This window comes from Elephantulus edwardii, unplaced genomic scaffold, assembly GCF_000299155.1.
Source record: "Elephantulus edwardii isolate Elephantulus edwardi_28Jun2011 unplaced genomic scaffold, EleEdw1.0 scaffold00048, whole genome shotgun sequence".
Classification (NCBI taxonomy): Eukaryota; Metazoa; Chordata; class Mammalia; order Macroscelidea; family Macroscelididae; genus Elephantulus; species Elephantulus edwardii.
Window position 1 is genome coordinate 4,015,784 of NW_006399798.1, and position 13,824 is coordinate 4,029,607.

General features: G+C 51.7%; 1 protein-coding gene and 1 pseudogene across 3 annotated transcripts in view; both read right to left on the minus strand.

Annotated features, from left to right (window-relative positions):
* The window catches only part of TNRC6C (trinucleotide repeat containing 6C), a 42,490-nt gene extending 32,762 nt beyond the window's left edge, over positions 1 to 9,728 (minus strand). The window contains exon 1 of one of the 2 annotated variants that reach the window (XM_006886175.1): positions 7,217 to 9,728. In XM_006886175.1, coding sequence (XP_006886237.1) covers positions 7,217 to 9,584 — 2,368 coding nt within the window. In that variant the 5' untranslated portion in view covers positions 9,585 to 9,728. The remainder of the gene's footprint in view (positions 1 to 7,216) is intronic. The other variant, XM_006886174.1, reaches the window with a different exon arrangement.
* A 2,883-nt stretch (positions 9,729 to 12,611) lies between these two features.
* LOC102866449 lies at positions 12,612 to 13,213 on the minus strand (annotated as a pseudogene). The gene has a single exon (XR_438877.1). The product of XR_438877.1 is annotated as a protein phosphatase 1, regulatory (inhibitor) subunit 11 pseudogene (transcript).
* Between the last annotated feature and the right edge of the window lie 611 nt (positions 13,214 to 13,824).

The following is a 13,824-nucleotide window of genomic DNA, read 5'->3' on the forward strand; positions in this document are numbered from 1 at the left end:
ACGGGTCCTTGGAGAGGGATATCATGCTTGGGAGGGTGGAGGGACAGCGCAGGAGGGGAAGACCCTCTATGAGATGGACTGATTCAGTGACTGGGGTAATCGGGATGGGTGTGTCAAGAGGTGGTGCGGTTGGCACAGGATAGAGCAGGGTTTAGGGCTGTTGTGCATAGGGTCGTTACGAGTCAGAAACGACTCGACAGCACATAACAACAACAACAACAACAACAGTTAATATACTAGCAAATGGCTTAGATAATAGCATCTCTGCATTAATCAGATGCTTTTGAAAGTTACAAATATTTGCTTGTTGTTGTTAGGTGTCATCTAGTTGAGTACGACCCACAGGGACCCTCTGAATATCAGATGTGAACCCTGTCTTATCCTGCACCATCGTCACACGTCCTGACACATCGGAGCCCAGTGCAGCCGTCACCGTGTCAATCCGCCTGGCCGGGGGTCTTCCTCTCCTTTGCTGACTGTCTACCTTCCGAGCATCATGTCCCTCGTCAAGGAATTGCCTCTCCTGGAACATGTCCAACACATGTAAGGAGAAGCCTCATCATCTTTGCCTCCAAAGAGCGTGTGGCTGCACCCTCTCCAAGACATACTTGTGTTCTCTTGCTGTCCATGGGATGGTCAGTGCTGTTCTCCAGCACCACAGCTCAAACGCCTCACCTCTCCTTCTGTCATCCCTATTCACTGTCCAGCTCCCGGATGCAAAGCAAGTGCATCTGCTTGGCAACAGTTAATTATGAGCAATTTGACTCTCCATTAAGTGAAGACTTCATTACAGCCCTGATTTACTGAAAGGTCCTTAACATTAATGCCAAGATTGGCCACATTCCAGCCTGCATGCTGTCTGCAATCCACACTGGATCCAGTCAGAAAATTCCTAGTTCTTACACAGCCCAGAAGGGGGCTGGGAAGAAGTGGATTACCTGTAATGCCCATTAACTCAAAGCTTAAAGATTGTATAATGTATTTTCATTAAATTAAAGCAAAGTAGTTCTAAAAAGAGTAGTGGGGGAGTGAGATCCAGGAGACTGGCTGGAGTCACTGAGGTGGGCTTCTTGGCCGCAGAGTGAGACAGACGAGCGCCTCTGGTGGTGGAGTGGAGAATCTCGGGGCCCTGCCAAGCTCAAGTGCTCTCTGACACTTGCCAGGCTGAGGGGTTAAGATTCTGAGGGTCAGGGGGCGGCCTGTCCACAGGCACGGCTGAGAAGTGGTCCTGATCAAAGAACTGTATCCCGAGTGGTTGCCGGTACTTCACCAATCCAGCCCCCTAACTCTGAGTCCTGAGGCTACGCAGCTACGTCAGAGCAGAGTGCTGTGGAGGGAGGCTTGGTGTCAGAGTCGGTGACAGGCTAGACAGAGGAGGCCTGCCTGGCCTGCTGGATGCCTGCTGTGGTCTGGTGCCACTGAGTCGGCTAGGACTCACTGGGAGCCTATGAACAGCACACGGCACCTTGCCCTGCCTCCCACGTCAACACGGTCTCGTCCATGCTCAAGTCCACTGTTGCAGTCACCATGGCGGAAGCTCTGCCACTGGGGTTTCAAACACCAGCAGGGTCATGCCTGGTGGACAGACAGGTCTGAGCAGAACTTCCAGACTCAGGAGCAGAAGTGGCCCTCTCCTCCTCTGACCAGCAGTGCACTACTGGCCATGGTGCCAGCTGAACCCATGAAGTAAAATGAGGTCAAAGGCCCCTGCCATGCCATATTTACAGAGTCCTTTTGGAAAAGTGGCCTGAGGCCTTCAGGTAGAAGCTTCCTCTCTTGTCAAAGTTCCTGTCACCTTCCTGGGTCACCACACAGGGGTGGCCCTGTGAACCAGAGGACCTGAGGTGGGACAGTCCTTTCTGATAGGCCTTGCACGGAAGAGTATCCTCCTCCTCCTGCAGGGGTCTTCCTAGTTCTGGTCCTCTGTTAATTCCAGTCCCACTCACCAAGCCCCTCAAAACAAAAGGGGGGAAAGTCCAAAAGAAAAGCCTTTGTCCACAAAGAGCTCACTTGGAATATCCTTCAGTTTTTGTTGCTGGGTGTTTTTTAACTATCCCTCTTTTCCTGATGGAGTGAAGAAAGGGGTGGGTCAAGACACATCAAGAGTGGGAACAACACTGAATCAATTGGTTATTTCTACAATTAGGGAAATATCTTTCCTCTGCTCTTTTCTGTAAAATGCTTGTCTGTCAGATAATGTTCTAAATCTGAGCATTCAGATCAGAACGGACTAGGAAGGACTTGCCATCCACTCTGAAGTATCAGGCCTTCGAAAACCCTACGTACAATAGAGCACATTTAGACTAGCAGATATGGCAACTGAGGCTGAGCCCTCAAGTACGGAAACACAGAGGAGGAAAGTTGTAAGCAGACCCTAGTGATGGGATTCAGTGAACGGGGTAATGGGGGTTAGGTGTGTCAGAGACAATAGGGTTGGTACAGGACAGAGCTGGGTTTAGGGCTGTTGCACATAGGGTCGCTATGAGTTGCAGGTGACTCAACAGCACAGAACAACAACATTCCTCTTTTAAGAGCTTTGTGTTTAAAATAGAATCTAAGATCTCTGGAGAGATCTGGTCCAGGGGTCTATTTCTGAAGCCACAGGGCAAATACTTTGGGCTGTAGCAGCATCCCGAGGCTCTGTCCCATCTACGGATGACTCTCATTTCTGTGTCAATATGTCAAAGGTGGCGACACAGGGGAGTGGCCGCGAGGAAGGGCCCTCACACACGCTACCTGCAGAGGGGCTTCCTCAATCCACATCAGATTTAGAGATGGGTGCTGCACAGTCTTTGCTCGGGAATTAAGTTATGAAACCTGAAATATGTACGATCAGCTCCAGGCACATTGTACTGATTCACCTCCATCAATACCCGAATGCAACCTGACAGAGCACAGGGGTGAGAAGAGTCCCACGGGCTTTGAGGGGTCTCCCTCAACTGCCATTCAACTGTATGCGCTCGCTTCTTCTCGGTCTCACTAATTAATGCTCAGTGTCCCACGCACATTAATTTTGAGGTGTTGCAGCATATTTATTGTGGGTGGAGTAGGTCCTCAGTTAGCAAAATAGTTTTAGGTTCTACACCCTGAGAAAGAAGACTCAATGGTGGATGGATGGATGGTGAAGAGATTGAGATTGTACACAGCTTTAGTCAGCTTGGCTCCACAATCAACATTCTTGGCACTCTTAGGGACCTCTCCAGAGTACTGAAGAGCAATGGTGTTACTCTGGAGACTAAGGTGCATCTGATACAGGCCATGGTCTTTGCAATCACTTGTTACGCATCAGAGAGTTGGACAATGACTAAGGAGGATAGAAGGAGAATTGATGCCTTTGAGCTGTGGTGCTGGAGAAGAGTACTCAATGTACCCTGGACTGCCAAGAAAACAAACAGATTCATCCCAGAGAGGGTTAAACCAGGCTGCTCCTTGGAGGCAAGGATTCTGGGGCTTTGTCTGATATACTTTGGACATGCTGTAAGGAAGAAGAGGTCCTTGGAGAGGGACAGCATGCTTGGGGGGGCGGAGGGACGGTGCAGAAGGGGAAGACCCTCTATGAGGTGGACTGATTCAGTGACTGGGGTAATCGGGATGGGTGTGTCAGAGGCAGTGAGATTGGCACAGGACAGAGCAGGTTTTAGGGCTGTTGTACAGAGAGGGTCGCTATGAGTCGCAAGTGACTCAACGACAAATAACAACAACAACCCTGAGAAAAGAAGTAAAGGCAACACCTGCACGTTCTTGCTGTGATCACACAGCTTCTGCAGGCAAGGTGCAGGCCGGCAAAAGGGGGCAATGTCCCTGCCCCTACTCTCCATGGAAAGGAAAGCCTGGGCACTTGGGTAGATTTTTAGCTGTTCTATCAGTTTATGACCCTTTCCCATCCAGAATTGTTGCTATTAGATGAAGCAACATTGTTGCGGTTAGGTGACAAGTTGTTTCCCTGTCAAACTGACCCTATGCAGCAAAACCAACCCTGCCTGATCCTGTGTCACTACTGTGTCTGAGTCAGATACTGCTGTGTTTGCTGTAGTTACCATATCAAACCATCTCATTGAGACTCTTCCTCTTTTGATGACCCTCCACTTTACTAAGCATGCTGTCCTTCCCAGGGACGAGGACCTCCTGATAACGTTCTCGAAAGTGAGTGAGATGAAGTCACACCATCATTGTTTCTAAGGAGCATTCTGACTGCATTCTTTATGTTACAGTCGACATTCTTCAACACGCATCCCAGCTACAATGCATTTCCTACAATTATCTCAGCCTTGATGAGACCCATCAGAGAAAGATTATTAATATTAAAAAGATGGTACAGAATGGCTGTCCCATGGCATTTATTTCCATAAAACTGGACACACCAGGATACGTATTTGGGAAAATATATTTTGTGAGAGGTGAGGCCAACACTCATAAGAGGAGATGGCCTCTTCCAGACGGGGAGGTCTGCATCTAAAGCTCATTACCTTCTCTGTCTACTCAAATGGCTTAGAGTAGATTCTAAGAATTGAATCTCAAAGAAAAAGAATCTCAAATTGATATGAAGTGGCCCAGTCTTTGCAGAGTCTCAGGGGAGTAGAACTAGGAAGACGGCGGCTGGTAGTCACACGGCTAAGTGTGTCCCCGTCATCAAAGCCTCCACGTGCCTGGCATGCATCACCTTCAGTTACAGCCACTGGTCTGAGGTGATAAAATCTTAAGGCGTACGTCATTCTGAGTGGCCACTCAGAAGCGGCCTAACAGTTGATCCTCCAGTGAGCTTTGAGAGGCTGTAAGCCACAAGGGTGGAGACTGTCCATCCCTCTCCCATGGAGCAGCTGGTGAATTCGAACTCCCTGGCTTTGGGTTAGCAGTGCAACTCCTTACCTATCAGGCAACCAAGACAAACGTGACGAGCTTAAACTGCAAAAGAGAAGGGTAAACATTAAAAAAACCCAACTGTATTAGGCATTGGCAAACTAAGGTTTGGGGCCAAATGAAGTTTGACTGGAGTGCAGTATGCTTAGAGCTTATCCACACCCCCTCCTGCTACAGTGGTGGGAGTCATGGGCTGTAACACAGTCACATGGCCTGCAGAAATGGAAAAAAAAATCCTCACTCTTGAGTCCTTTATAACTGAAGTCTACTGACTTCTAGACAGCAAAATCGTTACTTTTGTCAAATGTCTTTAAACTCTGAATTTGTAAAACTCAGCTGAAACTGTCCCCTCCTACACAGTGTTTCTCAGAGCGTGGTACCTGCTCAGAGGTCAACGTCATAGGGGACTAGCCAGGTCTCCAGTGGCAGACATCCTGGGGTGGGGCCCAGACTGACAAGTCCTTAGGGTGAGAGTCATGGATGGACTACAGCTGTGTGGACAGTAATGCACACCTCAGTCACAGTGAGACATGGCAGCTGTGTCCTAGCAGACACCAGCTGGACACGGCGCCTTATCCTAGAATACCCTCTCCCCACCTTCTGGAGCACACAATTTAGTGAGAGCCACGGTGAGGAATGCTGAGGAGTGACAACTGGACTCAGCACTCCTTGGATTATCCAAGACTCCTTAATGGCTGGGTGGTGACACATTTGCTTGAGAGCAGAAGTCCCAGTGGAAGAGACAGGCACCACTCTAGAATGAGGAACTGGCTCTCTAAGCTGTGGGGACACAGTGTACGTACAGTCAACCATCAGCCATGGTCACCACACAGTGTACGTACAGTCGACTGTCAGACGTGGTCACCACACAGTGTACGTACAGTTGACCGTCAGGACGTGGTCACCACAGTGTATGTAGTCTACCGTCAGATGTGGTCACCACACAGTGTACATACAGTTGACCGTCAGACATGGTCACCACACAGTGTACAAATAGTCGACTGTCAGATATGGTCACCATCCTATAGGTCACGGTCAACATGGACTTGGCGACAGCTGAAGAAGGGCTCCCAGGGAAGCACAGGTCAGTGCAGCTTCTTGTCACTAGGCCACCCGCGCTCCCCTGCACACGATTCCTCACTGTAAACTACACAGCATCCCTCCGTTCCGTTTTAAAAAAAGACTGTACACAAGTTCCTCGTGAGCACAAGGCAGTATTCCATCAGAAGCCTCTTCTTGAGGATGTGTTTATGAACACGCTGATTACAAGCATCAGTGTTAAAACAGCACATTTTCCTCCAGGAGAGACCGGGTGAGGCACTGTCTCTGCGCAGTTTGGGGAGGAAATGGCCTAATGGCGGCCTCAAAAGAGGAAAAAGCTTCAGCTGTTAAGCTTGATCTGAGAGAAATGGCTTAAAATGACAACACACTTTTGGGGGGGGGGGTTGATGCTGGGAATGAGGGCACCTCACCTAGATATGGCAGGGGGGTGTGTGTGTGTGTGTGTGTGTACGTGCTCGCACCAGACCTACAGGAAGGCCACAGTCCTGAGCACCAGGAAGGGATATTAAAGACAAAAAGAAATTTAACTCTCTAACAAGGTGGGAATTATCTAACAGATACACAACTTATGACCTATAAAGAACATGGGCAAATAGAGAGGAGGGGGGTGAAGTGGAATATTTATGTTGATACTAAAGTCAAAACCCACTGCTGCTGAGCTTAATCCCAACTCCCAGCAGCCCTCACTCGGCTCTAGGAGTCACGACCTCTATGGGAGGAGACTAGTGTGTCTTTCTCCCTCAGAGCAGCTGGTGGGTTTAAACCGGCGACCTTTTGGTTGGCAGTGTCCTCCGCCATGATCCTGGGTTCATGCTGGGCTGGTGAATGAAGGCCAGTGGTTTGAAGCCACTAGTCACCCCTTGGGAGACAGAGACGGTGGGCTGCTCCCCTCAAGCTTTACCACCTTAGAAGGCCAGGGGAGGGTCCCCTGAATGTGTCGTAAGTGACACTATGGTTTAGGTGGCTAGTAAATCGTAGAACGGCAACTTCAGACACAACCAAACTGGGCACCCAGATGGCCTGGTGGAAAGGATCTGCCCTGTCGATCCAAAAAGCAGACATCCTTTCATGATCTGAACAGGGAAAATGTTCTTCTGGAAGTTGGAAACCCTTGTTCTACTGAAGGCACTCAGTAGTGGCTTTTATTGGGCAGAAAGTAAACAATTCTGACTCTTTGGGGATGATATTTACATACAGTACTGCAGGGTCAAGAGGGCGCTTAAAGAACTGGAGTGCCATTTGCTGTTTAAAACCAGCCAGAACACCAGGCACATGCTACAAGCGGAGGACCCGGAACCCCCCTCCATACCTGAACCAAGCAGCGGGGACCGCGTTAGCTGTGTGCTGGCCTGGTGCGAGGGAGGTGTCTCCACCGTGCTGGCGTTGTTACTGGTGGTGGTGGCTGTGGTGGTGGTGGCTGTGGTGCTGTTCTGCATGACGGGGTTGTTACGATCCCACATATTTACAGTTTTATTGTTGTAGGTGCTCGGGTCCCCCCAAGCTGAGGTACCGTCATCAATTTCCATTTTGCGTCGAATGGAGGGTGGCGAGGGCTCCTCCCAGCCGGTGGCCTCACCGCAGTCCTTCTGCTTGACTGGTACTGGGCCCCCGATCCACCCTGTTCCTGTCTGCTTCACAGAGGCAGCCCCTCCCCAGTTACTCACACTGCTGTCTTGGGGTTTGCTTGCCCAGTTCTGCTGTGGGCCAGGCTTTAGAGACTCCCCCCAGCTTGTACCTGGATTAACCTTTGCATTTGTGCCATTGCCCCACCCACTGGTCCCAGACCTTGGGGCATCATTCCACCCGGAGCCAGACCTGCTACCGTCAGCATCCCAGCCGGACCCACTCTTCTTCCCCTCCCCCAGGTGTCCCAGGACCGAGGCTGAGTCTGCCCAGTCGCCCCCTCCGGCATTCCAGGCTGCGGTAGACTTCTGTCCATCGCCCCAGTTTTGAGATTTGGGTTTCTGAGGCTCACCCCAGGTGGGCGGCTTGTCCTCCTGACTGACAGTTCCACTCCAGGTGTGGCTGCCCTTGGCGGAGGCAGCAGCAGCGTTGACAGCGGGGGAGCTGACGGAGTCTCCCCACACCCCCGGGCCGCTCGGCACTTTTCTGTTGCCGTCTCCCCAGCCTGTGTTCGTGGGAGCAGCAGTGGAGGCCGAGCTGACCCAGCCAAATACTGCAGAGGTATTTGTACTGCTCATGATGGCCCCATCGCTCCTGCCCCCTGAGCTGGAAGGCTGAGTAGCTGCACACCCCCAGGCCTCTGTCCCATTGTCATTCTTCCTCTTGGACCTAGGGGATTCCTCAAATTCCCAGGCAGTGTTTTGCTTTACAGGAGTCTGTCCCCAGCCAGTGTTTGACAGGACTCTTGGGTCAAGATCGTTCCTTGGCAATTGGAGGTGCCCTTGGTCGACCACCCCCTTGTCACGCCTGCGGCCTTCCAGAGGCCCCTCCCGCCCAGCGCTTCCTTCATTGTGGTGGCCGGAGCCCTCGCTGCTCCCCTCGCTGGTGGCAGTTCCGGCAGATGCCCACGAGTTCATGTGGTCACCGCCAGGCTGCACGGCAGGGTTCTGGCTACTGACGTTAGGACTGTCCCACCCTGTTGATCCTTTCCCACTGATGTCATTACTGGAATGCTGGTTTGGGGGCTTCCCCCAGTCCCCATTCACACCATTGGAGGTGCTTCGGCTGGGGTGGCCCCAAGCTCCTGAATGGATATTCCCAACGCCACTGCTGCCGCTGCTCCTGCCCCAAGCCAGTATGCCGGGGCCCGCAGGCGGCCCCGAGTCCCAAGCCTTGGCTCCGTTTCCTTCCTTCTGCACAGCACTGCTCGATCCATTCGGCTTAGCACTTAATGCTGAGTTCACAGTGTCTCCATTCCCCTGACTGAACCCACAAGTACTACTTCCTGTGGCCAGGTTACCTGGGGACAGTCCCCACACAGAGCTGCCCAGGCCTTCTCCACCCCCGCTGACTTGAGACACCGACGCGCCGTTAGCACCAGGGGGGGCTTGCAGGTGGGGTGGGATGATGGCCATGCCCCAGTTGGGCAGTCCATTGGTCTGCACTGCACTGATGGGGTTTGGGGGCGGGTTCATGGGGTTAGTGTTATTTGGTCCTTCAGAGTTAAGGTTCTGAGGTTGTACGCTGAAAGACACATTCTGAGAGGCAGGCGTTTGTGGCTCTGCGTTCTCGGACGGCAGCAAGCTTCCCCAAGCACCTAACGTGCCCGCTGGGTTCCCGTTCTGGTTGCCCAAGTTTGGCCCGATGGCACTGACCGGACTGCAAATACTGGAAGGGTTGCCTGTTGCCCCAGCTCCGTCGTGTCCAAGCACAGGCCAGGCAGCTGGGTTGGCATTGGGGTTAAGGTTCAGGCTGATGGCAGCACTGGAGGTGGACGCGCCCCAGCAGTTCTGACTTCTCCCATCCCCAATCATGGTGTCCATTTTCCCATCCCCGCCGCCGACGGGGCAGTGAGCGAGGCCGGAGCTGGAGCCTGCGGCTACGCCCCACACGCGGGCTGCGCCCCCGCCCCCGTTGGCCCCAGCTGCTCCAAGGGTGCTCTGAGGAGAAGTGCTTTGGACGAGTGCGCTGTTGGTGCCATTACTGCCATTGGTCTTCTTCGGGTGGCCAGTGAAGCTGCCCTGGGCGCTCCCTGTAGCCATGCTACTGTTCTCGGAGCCACAGGCGGAGGCCGCGTCAGCATCCGCAGCACATTCTGGGGCCGCTTCCGGCTCGGCTCCCGGGATGGAAGGCCCGGCCTCCTGGTCAGTCCTCTCCAGTGTCACTTGATCCCAGCTGCAGTTGGCCTCGCTTCTGTAACAGGGCTGCTGTCCCCAGTGGGGACTTTCATAATGATCTGCCAACCCACCGTGGCTGAGATCTGGAAAAAAAGGAAACAAAACTCACAATTAGATCATTCCCCTCTGCCAGTGAGCCCACCGCAGACTGACCTCTGGGGAAAAGCTTCCTTTCCAAGTTTTCAATTCTGAATGACAAACAGCAAAAGATGACATTGGGGGGAAGGGGGGAGGATTCTGTCTTCTCAACAGCTTCCACTGAAAAAGAGCTCGTGTTTCTAAAAAGAAACTCAGTCTTGCCAGCACACCACACTGTTATCCCTCTTCAGAAGGCACGAGCGTCTGGGCAAGGACTTGCTGGAGAAGCTATCAAACTGGACTGGAGCTGAGCTAAGTCTGCAGGACCACAAGCCCGAAACGTCGGCCGGAAAGGATGCAGAGTGCCAACGGGCTTTTCAACAGACATCTACTCACAGACATCAACTTAGAATTAGTGTGGCCGTGTGGACGCTACCACAGCTCCTTTGGTAGGAGACAATGCACAGCCTGGGCACCTTTCAGAGAAGCTGCTGTGGGGTCTGGAGGGAGAGGGGATGAGGCTTCACAGGTCGCCTCAGGCATCAGACACACTGGTGGTAAGAAACGCCTGGTCACAGGGATACTACTGTCCGCTCCTCCAGCAACTCCAGTTCATCACACAGTCCTGGGTACAAACTGCCCTGTGCACTCCCCGTGGCACCTTGCCAGGTAGCTGAGGAGCCTTCCTACACACATAGACCACTCTGCACGGATTTCCTTAAGTGGCAGACTTTTCCTCAAAGACCCCTGAATCATTTTATATATCTTCCTACAGCACTCAGATCGTCTCAGTGCCCTGGTCCTTTTAAAGGCTCCATGCCGGCATCTGCGTCCTGTCTCCTCTGAGTGCTCGCTGAGGACTTCGGACAGTGCAAGCCTCTTCCATGCTCACGCTCCCAGCAGACCCGAAAGCTCCTGGTCATTCAACAAGCGGCAGCTGACGGAGCCAACGGGTGCAGATGGCTGCTCAAGTCACGCCGTTTAGAAAGCCTCCACACGTTCTTTAAAAGCAAGTTACAAAAGCTGACTACAATCAATCACTCCTTTAGAGTCTTTTGATCATTATATTCTCACAAAATGTATTCTAACAAGAATTTTATTTGTGGGTGGTAAAATATTGGTTTCCCAAAGAACTGCTTGGGAAGTTTGACAGTGCTCCGGGGAAAAGAGAAGTGTCCAGAATGTGTCCTACGGCTGGCAAGAACACACCACCCCTCAAACCAAGCTCCGAGGCCATTCCTGTCGCCTGCTTGTCCAGAGGCATGGGGAATGTCCAATCACGACAGAAGGGATGCCAAAGCAGGCAGAGAATTCCAGGCGAAAACAACCAAGGAAAGGTGAAGGCAGACAGCAGAGAACGAGAGAGATAAAAACTGCTGTAAAATCTCGTTTGTCTTTTAATTTTAATAATATTGGTGTTAGCCCTGGTTGATGACCTGCTCTTTGTTTTGTTCCAAAAGTAAAAATGATCTTATGTAAAAATGATTTAGACTTAAAAAGAGTCATTCACCATTAATGTAGAAAGTAAGGTAAGAGGCCCGTCTTTCCTCTCCCTGCTGTGGGCTGTGGGGCCAGCCCCGGCCACAGGATCCTCCTTCAGTTGTGAGGCTGTTCCTCGCATTGGAGGAGAAGGTCCGTATTTCTCCCTCAGAGCCTTTGGGTTCACAGCACAACTCAACAACGACTACACCGCCAGAGGCCCTTTGGCTTTTTATATGATGACCATAGTTCCTTCACCTGCTGCCTCACCGCCTACTCTCAGGTCAGGGCTCCCATAAGGCAAGCAGTTCACCTACCTCTGGCCTGGGCCCTCAAATTTTTGTGTGTGTGTGTGTGTGTGATGTTGGGTTATTTATTTTGTGCATCTGTGGCAATAAAGGAGATTTCCGTGGTGGTACTGATTTGATTGATCTCTGCAGCCGTGCATGCTAGGAGGCATGGGGAATGAGAGATAACCCAGATCCCGCCAAAAGATGGAGAGGGCCAACAGAACTGGACATCTGGGTTGGCAGAGACATTAAAGAAGCAAGACTGTAAGGAGTGCAGCCCCATCTCTCTGCTCCTCTCTTCCTTCTGTTCTGAGTCCCTTAGAGTATGTTGTATTCATTCCAGGAGCTGGAAGACAATTGTCTAAGACATTTGGCTTTAACTGACCAGTCTCAAAGTAAGCTTTGTCTGTATATATCAATTGAGAAGGTGGGGAGAGAGAAGACAATTTCTTATTCTGTCTTCCCTTACAGGTGAGAATGACAAAGATCTCTCTTCTCTCCCTCTCTTAACTTCTCTAGAAGGCTTGAGGGGTGGGCAAAAGGGGAGAAGTAGGGCTGGAAGCCCTAAGGTTTCCTATGAAACCTCACATCCAACAGGCAAGGGTTGGCGTTAGGATTGTAGAAATACACCAGTGAAAAAGCTCTAGCCAGGATAAATGAGCATAACTTGGGCAAAAATGCCTTGAATCTGACTGGGATCATGGCAGTGAAAGTTGGGGCTGCTGGAAACCCAATTTAAACATTTGAAACTCAAGTAGAGAGTGCGGGGGCCATGATAACTGGATCCCAGGACAGGCTTTTGGCAGTGAGAACAAAGGATAAAGAAACTGGGACCTAGATGCCTAGATCCCTAGAGAGGGGAATATTGATATCACGAGGAAAAACAAGGGCTCGGGGCACCCAGAAGCTTGGGCTCTGGTATAGCAGCAAGTCAGAATTCCAGGATCTCTGTCCACTTTCCTCTTTCTTCTCTCTATCAGGAAGAAGAGATGGAAGGAGGGTGACTAGAGAAGGGATTAAACCATGGGTTTAATCTCAGAGTAGCCACACAGATACATTCAGGGCCAGACAGACACAGGAATGGTGGGTGTGAGAGAATTTAGTGCTGCATTGGCCCTGGAGGGGGCTGAGAGGGGTCAGGAGGCTGGGGAGGGGTGGTAGGGGTCGTCCCTGGGAAGCATGACGCCGTCCTTTGCGGTGGCCCCAGACACAGTGTGTATGACCACAGCCCTCGTCTTCCTTCTCATCGCTCTCCGTGGAGCTCTCGCCAAAGGCCCAAGGTTTCTCATAAATACAGCAGCATTTTGATGAGTGGCGTCCCATGTGTTCACTGTCCACAGTGTCACTTGTCCATTCCACCTTTTTCTCTGGCTTCCGTTTCCGTAGTTTGATGGTTAGGCTCCGGTTCTCAGGCTCAGTTGTCACGGTAACCGTTGTCTCAGTGATGGTCTCACTCAGCCCAGCCCCTGCCTCCACCATGGCTAAGGCCGAAGGGAGGGTGGCGAGGAGGAAGGTGGATGAGACACCCTTTCTTTTTTTCTGTGGCTCGAGATCCGAGAGATTCGGTGTGAGATTCAGAGTAGAGACCGGGATCCTTCCCCTTTTTTTGCCCTCCTCCAGGGCCTCCGCTTCCCCACCCCTGAGGGTAACCTGTCCAGCAAGGGCCCTCAAATTTTAAAAAAGTATTTATGGTTGTACAAAACAGGCACAAGCTCAACAGTGTCTGCATGTGGAACTGTGTGACTCCGAGTGCATCTTCAAGACGTGTGGCTGCTCCCGGCCTCCTTCCCAAGCTGCCCCTGCTCCGCAAACACAGGCTCACAGCACTGAACTCACGTCTCACGCTTCACGTTGTTACTGCTAATCTGATTCCACAGAGTGTGTGCACATGCACACACGCAGACACACACAGTGTGACAGACTCACACGCAATCCTTTAGAGAACATGAAGTTACAGAACAGCCGTGAAAACGCACTTCCAGCCAACATACAAACCCCCTGGTGTCTAAGAAAGACAGCACTACCAACCAGAAAAGGAAGGAAGGCATTGGCGGTCACTAAGTGCAATTAAGAGGACTGGCTCACTCTCTCCTGCTCTCCTAGTGGGCCGGTTCTGACTGATGGCTGAGAGCGAGCCAGCAGTCACAACGGGAAGAGACTGCCTCGAAGGCTTCGGGGCTGCAGTGCAACTTGCTGTGGACCACGCTGACAATGGGCTCATCCAATGAAAGAAGCAAAGCTCTCCATCTCCTATCATT